An 8,870-nucleotide genomic window follows, 5' to 3' on the forward strand; every position below is an offset into this window, starting at 1 on the left:
TGTTTTAAATTCCTTAATGAAAGCTGTCATTTTAGGTGGGAGAGACAGATTTTAGAATAATATGCAATTTTTAGTACCTACAGCACAACTGAGCCTTGCTTACTATATTACCATAACTGGCTTCTGGGTCACAGACAAACTTGGTCTTTTTGGGAGGCGTTAATAACTAGCGAAAACTGGAATACTGGAGGGTATACTTGAAAACAGTGAGGTGTAACAGCTATGAAACATGGTCAAACCTGTAGTCTATGGCTCAGCCTCACTACAGAATTGCAGCTGTAGCTGAGAAGTCCTTTGGTTCTTCTTCCCAAGAGTAAAAACCAAATCTTTGTTTTATGCTCCTGTGGCTTGTTCTCTCTCATTCTAATAACCTGTTTTGAAGGTCCAGCTCACTGCATTCCACAGAGACATAAGAGATTTTTTGATAACCAGTGTTGTTTTATTCATAACTCTTCTTTCTTCCACTTATTCAGTAAATAAATTTAAGAAGGTGACCATTTCTTGGTAAGCCAAGAATCAAATTTCAGCTTCTGGGAAGCACTTTTCCCTCATAATCTTGACCCTTCTACTTTAAAATCTTGTTCCAAGGATAGCTCTGTACAAACTTAATTCTTCAGTAAGAACAATAGTGATTGCTAATACTTATTATATGCCAGGCTCTGTTCTAAGCTTTTATATATATATATATACACATACTCCTCAAAACAATCCTAAGACATAGATATTTGGGCTGTCCTCAGTCTGCAGGCAAGGAAGCTGAGGCACAGTCATATAACCCAAAGTCTCCCAGCTAGAAAGTGCTGGAACTGACAGTCAATCCTCAGCTGTCTGGTTCCAGAGTCTGTGCAATTATCCTTTAGTATAGACTGGCTATAGACCAAGACCAGACCCAGTATGTGTGATGATATGAGTCTCTCTAACAAAATGAAATGTCGTATTTTAGTAGGGACTATAGGTTAAACTACAAATACATTTATTCCTCTAAGAACAGTATGCCATCTTTTAAATTTTGAAGTTGTTATAATCAATTGTCTCTGCAGTTTGCTTGCTCTTAGTAAGCTAAGAAAAAATCCCAGAGCAGAGTCATTTACCAGCACCATCCTTAAGTTGCCAATCTACCCTTTATCACAGGGCAAAAATACACTTCAGATCAACTCAATAAAATAACTTTAAGGGTTCACAGAAGGAATACTCACATCTACTTGTCATGCATTCCAATGCCGCAAGGCCCCCTTTTCAATTGTCTAACTCCTATCCTGGTCTTTTTATAGCCTGAAAACAAGGAATCACCCAAGTGAGATATCCCTTCAGAACACTGTTGAAAATATATTAAACAGAGAGATATCCCAGATCCCTGGTTTAAATGTTAAAAATGTATTAGCATATAGAGAAAATATCTGTAGATGTATTCTATTAGGTTCTAATGAGTTTTTGCTTCCCCCTTTTTGATAATGTCTTCAATTTCTTCTGAGACCTTTCCTTTGTAGTCATTTGGTTCTATTGCGTTTAACTTCTTTTGATACTCCAGTGGCAAACCATTCTCTTTTGCACCCAGGCAAATCACCTAGAAATGGTTAAAATAAACAAAAAACCCTTTAGTTAGGAACATAATTTAATTTAGTATACCACACCTTTATTTGTAGTATCAAAGTATGAAATATTAGCTTTCAGATAACTCTAGAATAAACAATTCTAGAACAAAATGGAGGGATAGTCATTCCTCTCACAATGAGCATGAATGTGCAGGGAGTTTTCAAAGCCACAGGATACACTCTTATGGAAGAGCAATTGTACTCAGTAATATGATTTAAAATATTTTTATATTAAGAGAACAACTTATTGTACAGAATTTGCATGACTTTTTAAGAAACAAACACCATTCTCCAAAAAAATTTCCAGTTTACAGGTATCAGTTGTAGTTGAATCCTGGAGTCTACTCTACCTCTGAATTAGACGTGAGGGAATAAATAGCAAGTGTGTCCAGTGGTACTTCCCAGATCCATACCAGGCTTAACTCCTCTAGGTTCCTTTCTAGAAAATTCCAGATTAGGCCCAGGAACTGGGTCACCCTCTCGAGGTATCATATCCTGATTGGGCCTGCCAACAAGTACCTAAGTTTGGGTTTCTGAAAAGGGATGTTGGACTCTCTATCCTGAATTCTTTTCTGGTGCTTGAGGGAGTGGTATCCCTGATTTTGAAAAGCAGTGTGACTTATTTTTCCCTCCATCTGGAAATGGAAAACATTTCAGCAATAGGAAATATAATTTTTACCTACAAAAATGAATCTTGGTGTTCATGAAATACTGTTTTATGGAGGAAGAAAAAAATGATTACAAAAGCATGGGTATAGAATAACTCTACAAAAAATACACTCATACATGCTATTTTAAAAAAGAAAAAAACATGTCTAGAATTATGACTCAAATATATTTCTACAAGCTTTTTTTTTTAATAAATGAGTTTTAGGGACATATTTCTATCATTATAAATAAATCTGAACATTTAGTTATTTGGTAAATAACTATCATTTTTTGTATTAAAGAAACATTTTGATTAAAATGAATTGTACATGTAGAATTTAAAACACACAAAGCCTTTTAAAAACAAGATATTCGGGCTTCCCTGGTGGTGCAGTGGTTAAGAATCCGCCTGCCAATGCAGGGGACACGGGTTCGAGCCCTGGTCTGGGAAGATCCCACATGCCACGGAGCAACTGGGCCCGTGAGCCACAACTACTGAGCCTGCGCGTCTGGAGCCTGTGCTCCGCAACAAGAGAGGCCGCGATAGTGAGAGGCCCGCGCACCGCGATGAAGAGTGGCCCCCGCTTGCCGCAACTAGAGAAAGCCCTCGCACAGAAATGAAGACCCAACACAGCCATAAATAAATAAATAAATAAATATTTTAAAAAAACAAACAAGATATTCTTTAGTTTAGCTCAGTGAAAATTAACAAGGAATCACCAAAAGTCCTTGTAAGTAGTTAGTTAAAAGGATACCTTTTTATACTGGGGTGATGGGGGAGCACGCTCATAATTTGTCATCTGATAACTTCGACAGGTTATTTCTTTTCCTTCTTGAGTAGAAGCATTAACTTCTATTGGGACATACATTCCACTTTTAACCCCTTCTTGCCTGAAACCAGAACAGTCAAATTTTAATCATACTTGACTTAGCCAAGTTAGTTTACCGGATTAAAATTTTTAACTATTTATGGATATACTTGTTCCCTGTATATTTTGGGATAGAGTAGAAGTACCACCACATCAAAAGGAAGTTTAGCATTTCAATTAGAAAGCTGGAGACTTACTATTACTGGGTATGCTTCTAATAGATCTCTATATTTAGCCTATCTAAAAACATGCTTCAGTGTAGTTATTTCAAGCTTTGTAACCCTGAAACATTGCTCTCTAGGCTACAAAAACGACTATGTGTTCTGACAGCAAGAGAATATACACCCAGAGAAAAGCAGAGAGGATGGCTCATTCCTGTTTGCAAGTGAAGTAAAGTATTAAGCATGTCAGATGCTTGTCTGCTCTTCTCAAATCCTACTCTTTTCTGCCACTTTCTTTGCATTAAATGCTCTGCCACACAACTCTTGAGTTCTATTTATAAAGAGCATCAAAGCATTTCTAATATGTTTTGAAGTTTTTACAAACGATTATTACTGTTTTTACTGATTCAACTGCCACCTTAAAGAATTATTTTTTAAAAACTGACTAATAAAAACTGAGCTGCTTTTGAAATCAATAAAAGTATGTAACAATTACAAAAATCTTCATGCCTTCTCACAATATGAAACTACAAAGATATTTTTATTAAAAAAACAAATAGAATGAAAATAAGGACTTCCATCAATTATAGAAGAGATTACAAATGTCTCCCCAAATCTCAATCAGAGAGTGTGACCCTTCTAGGCTTTTCTTTTTAGGAATGAACATTATACCTTTTAGGTTAACTCTAAAGTATAAAGAATATGTCCATAGTATATGGTTTTGAAAAACCAACACATATATACACATCCTTGCATATGATCCACTTTCTAAATTAGTAATTATTTAACTTATAATTAGAAGTCACCTACTTATCTAGAGAACTTAAATTGCTTTTGTTCATTTTCCATACTACTCCCCATACTTCATCGCCAGGACTTTCAAAAATGGTGGCTATACCTCCATGCCAAGTTTCACTAGTTTTGCCTTGGGGATTGCCAAAGTCAAGCTTAAAATCCTACAAAGGAAACCAAAGTGATATGATCAGTATCCATGTGAATCAAAATTTCCTTCCTCAAAATAAAAAAAGATTTACCTTGAACTCCATGCAACTAAAACAAACTTTGAGTTCCTTCTGTAAAAAATACAAAAAAAAAAAAAAAAAATACAAAAAAAAAAAAATACAAAAAAAAAAAATACAAAGATAAATAACCAAGGACCCAGATCTCAAGGACTATAATTTTTCATATTTTTCTTTAAAAGTGAACTGTATACTGAATATGTACACGTATCTTACGATAAACAAGAGGCTTAAAGGGGAAAATAAATCCCATAATCCTGATGCCTTAACACAGCTATCTTTATTTTTGAAAACTACTTCCCAGCCCAGTTACATACACATAGATTTTAACTTAGAGACAATCATAGTGTACATAATTGTTGAAGCTGGGTGATGGCTACATAAGGGTTATAACATTCTTTCCACTTTTACGTATGTAAGTGTATCTTATTAGCGTATTTTTTTTGTCCTAAGGGAGTTGGCATTAGAGGGTGATCTGTACACTTATAAATTTAATATTCCTGAATTGTATTAACATATCCATAATAATCATAAGAGCAGCTAACACTTACTGGAAAATTACTGGGTTCTATACACTGTGCTATGAGCTTTATATGGACTTCTTTTTAATCCTGTCAACAACTTTTTATACCCATTTAACAGAAAGAAAAACTGTGGCTTAAAAAGATTAAGCAACTTGCCTAAGGTGTCACAACTAATAAGTAATGGAGTCAAGGTTTCAAGCTTAGTTTCCTCCCTCACAGAGATGAGTAATCAAAGGACACAGCCAGGAAGATTAAAAATCCTTATTTGGCTGTTTGGTCTAAGAAGATTTCTTTCCATCTTTCCAGAGCTTAGCTTCCTTAATGATAAAAAAAAAAAAGGTTAGACTAGATAATAAGTCTAAGGTTTATATTTTATCTCTGTCACCTTAATTTTCTTAAAAACCTGTCAGAATTTCACAAGAAAGGTCGGTTTGAGTGACCAGTACCTTCAATTGGTATACTGGATGTTCTAGGACCAGGTATCCCTGACAGGACATCAGGAGATCTGATAAAAGTTACAACCACACTAGGAACTGGTTGTCTATTGTTAAATCCAACAGACAACTTTCATTCCTTGTCTTGCTCTACTTCTCAGCTGCTTCTGACATCATTAACCACCCGGTCTTGATCTGTCTCCTTTCTTTTAGACTGTTCCTTGATCTCCTCAATTCCCTTCGCCAACTCCTCCTCCACTACCTGGTCTTTAAATGTTGGAGTTTCTGAGGGCTCAGTTTAGGCCCTTTTCTCTGTTCAGCAATTTGCTCAAGACAATCTCATCCCCTCCAATGGCTTCAAATACCATCCAATATTCCAATCGTCTTCTAATCCAGCTCAGATCTCTCTTCTGAGCTTCAAAAGTGCTTAGAATATAGTGAGTATTTAATGAATGTTCACTAATATTTTTCTGCTCACTTGGATATACAACAAGCATCTCAAACTCAGTACAGCAGACCCTTGAATAACACGGGTTTGAACTACACAGGTCCACATATACGTGAATTTTTTTCAATAAATATAGCATCTATATTTTCCTTTTACATATCATCAAATTAACTAAGTATGGGGAAAAGTTCGAGTAGAGATTAAAATAGAGAATATGTGGCATCAAAAGAACTAAGGTCTGAGTCCTGATTCTATCCAAACTTTTTCAGCTTCCTGCCCTTGGGTGAGTCATGTATCAATTCCTTTGTTTTTGAGGTAGAGATGGCAGTTCTGATTTTCGGCTGGGTGAAGCGTGGGCACCACTAACCCCGGCATTGTTTAAGGGCCAAATACATGTCCAAACTGAGCTTGATTTTCCCTCCCAAACTAATTCTCCTCTTCTTTTCACAAACATCACCGTCATCTACTCTGTTGCGTCAAAAACCTTAGTCATCCCCATTATCTCCTCTTCCTTTCACAATCAATCACCAAGGCCTAACAGTACTCACTCCTAAGTATCTCCCAAACCCATCTACCCTCCACTGCTACCACTGCAGGGTACCATTATCTTTAGTATGGATTGCTGCAAAGGCTTCCTAACTGGGCTCCCTACATCCACTGCTGCCCCCACCCCTCCAATCCATTTTCCATAGCAACCAGAACCAGCTTTCAAAGATGTAAATCTGATGTTTCATTTGCTTAAATTTGGCAGAGGTCTTCTCATTGATCTCAAGATAAAGACCCAAGTCTTCTCTGGCCTCTGTGGTCCTGTAAAATGTGGCCCTTCCCGACCTCTCTAGTCTTCATGCTACACCCTCCTCACACACTAGATTCCAGCCACACTAGCTGGAAGGTCCAGCTTTTTTCTTTCCTGAGGTCTTTTGTCCCTGCTGTTCATTCTATCTGTTTGCTTCCCCCATCCCCAGTCATTCAGGTCTCAGTTTAAAAGTCACATTTTCAGGAATGGCTTTACGGAGCATCCCGGTTAGGTCAGGTCCCCAAGTCACACACTTCCATAGTACCTTGAATGTCTCCTTTAAAAAAAAAAAAAGATTTCACTTTTTTTTAAAGCAGTTTTAAGTTCAGAACAAAACTGAGAGTAAGGTATAACGTGTCTCCTTTTAAGACTGACCATACCTGTGATGGAATAATCATTTGCTTGATAGCTCTTTGCTGCATTCCAATTATAAACCATTTGAACTTCTTTCCCACGTTTGGGGAATTCCCTACCTTATGAGTTTGGGGGTAGACAGTGTTCAGAGCCCAACTCCCATTTTTGAAGTTTCAAATGCCAGAAGTTGATTCTCCCAGCTTTTCTTGAAGTCACGGCATGGGCACGTGGCCAAGTCTTAGCCAATCAGGACACCCACCTAGGGCTCTGAATTAGAAACTAGTGACCCAGGGCAGCAAAAACTCCACCTTGGTGGTGGCAACCATATGTGGGTTTCAGGAACTTGGAGGTGTAGTGACAGTAGCAGGCAGGGTCCGGAGCAGGTGATGCACAATGCAACGTCCACGTTTACCAAGCTTAGCGGCGATGCAACAGTGGCCTCCTGGGCTGGTTCTGTTGGTGTGATACTGGCTGTTTTACAGCTTCCCTTTTATGCCTGCTTGTTTTGTCAGCTTTGTGGTCCTACCTTCCTGGTCATTCTGTGAGCTCTTCAAACGGCCTTTCAACACATTCTTTTTCTGCTTGAATCAGCCACTTCTGTTGCTTGCAACTAAGAACCCTGACAACAATAGCAGAGACCATGTTTGTTTGGTTCAACAATGTCAAAAGGCTTTGTACATAACTTGTTTGAGTGTCTCTCCTATAGACTGGGAGGTCCTGAAAGCAGCCAGCTTTACTCAATCATCTTTGTATCTCCAGGTAAGTGCTGGAAGACTACGCACTAAATGAATAAATGGACTGTACTAAGAGCAATGATTCTTACCAAGGCAAGCGAAGGTTTATCCAGCCACTTGACTTAACTGAGCACAGCCCTTACTGTGAATAAGACACGGCTCCAGCTTTCAGGACCTCTCGGATCGGGAGCAAAAGGCAGGTAAATGGATTTTTACAAAACCAGGTGACAAGTCCTAGAGCAAAGGGAGGTACAGAACAGAAAGCAACTGATTCCCTGACTTGGGTCAGAGAAGGCTTCTCAGAGGGACCAACCGAATGGATTCTGTAATGATGCCCCTAAGTCAGTGGCCAAGGGAGAGGCGCTGGGATCTGGGCAGAACGAGCAGCTGGTGAGAACGTCAGGAGGGAGACCTCAGCGCAGCCCGGGAGGCACAGGTGCCAGAGTAGCACAGCTCAGCAGGGGTCAAGCACAGGGCTGAGGGCGAGAGCGACCGGCCCGGGGTCGTGCAAGGAACCCTGATGTACTTTGAGCAGAAAGAGCTGCATTCCCGGCCCAGTGCTGCCAACGAGCGGCGCAGAGAAAGCGAGTTCTCGAAATCCTGGCTCCCTCGTCTGCAGAAGGGGCAGAGGCCATCGCAGGGGACGGGCGGAGAGCACTGACCTGCAGGCGGGCCACGCTGCAGAACACGGCCGAGGGGTTTCGGAGGTGGATCCGCTCCGTCAGCAGGTTGCTGCCATAGGCGAAGTAGAGAAAACTCTCCCCTTCCTGGCTCCGGAGGTCCTCGCCGCCTAAGTTCGCCATGTCCCACCGGACGCCTGCACGGACCTGCGATCTGTAGCAGGAGAGTGAGGAGAGGACGAGGAGCATAGCGCGGTGGCAGATGACCCCAATCCAGGAACCGCGGCACCGCACAGCCTTAGAGGTTAGGGGAAAGGCTGGAAGCGGGGGCCGGGCGAGTCACCTGCGAGCACTCTTCTGACTGGCTGCCAGTATCCAACGCTGTGAGTTGCTCCCTCTGATTGGCCAGCCCACCGCCTCCTCTCCACTCGCTGCTTGGACTTTGCAATACTCTGCCCTGAGGCGACCCGGGGCTGATTCCACATTGGACCCGCTCCTCTGTTGTCCCGCCCCCGTGTTCAAGGCTCCCTCTGATTGGCTCCCTCTACGCGGGGGCGGGTCAGGGCCCCCATTTGTAGGTAGTAGCTCGCCGGTCCCGGCCAGATGTTTTTTACCTCTGGGTGGCTCCTGCGTGGTTCACTGGCTTTGTGTGCTCTTCAGGGAATTTTTGG

General features: G+C 40.7%; 1 protein-coding gene and 1 long non-coding RNA gene across 2 annotated transcripts; both read right to left on the bottom strand.

Moving 5' to 3' along the window:
* Positions 1 to 956: 956 nt before the first annotated feature.
* Positions 957 to 8,515, bottom strand: GGCT (gamma-glutamylcyclotransferase). The gene is given in 5 exon segments (XM_082472137.1): positions 957 to 1,434; positions 1,436 to 1,564; positions 2,996 to 3,131; positions 4,081 to 4,226; positions 8,242 to 8,515. Coding segments are annotated over 5 exon segments (639 nt in total). The 5' UTR covers positions 8,449 to 8,515; the 3' UTR covers positions 957 to 1,413.
* On the bottom strand, positions 4,551 to 6,958 carry LOC309665632. Its single transcript, XR_014266596.1, has 2 exons — positions 6,872 to 6,958; positions 4,551 to 6,768 (listed from the first exon to the last, which is right to left on the bottom strand). It is a non-coding gene; the product is annotated as an uncharacterized lncRNA (long non-coding RNA).
* Positions 8,516 to 8,870: the final 355 nt, after the last annotated feature.

The sequence above is a fragment of the Balaenoptera physalus genome (genome assembly GCF_965194825.1).
Source record: "Balaenoptera physalus genome assembly, chromosome: 8".
Classification (NCBI taxonomy): Eukaryota; Metazoa; Chordata; class Mammalia; order Artiodactyla; family Balaenopteridae; genus Balaenoptera; species Balaenoptera physalus.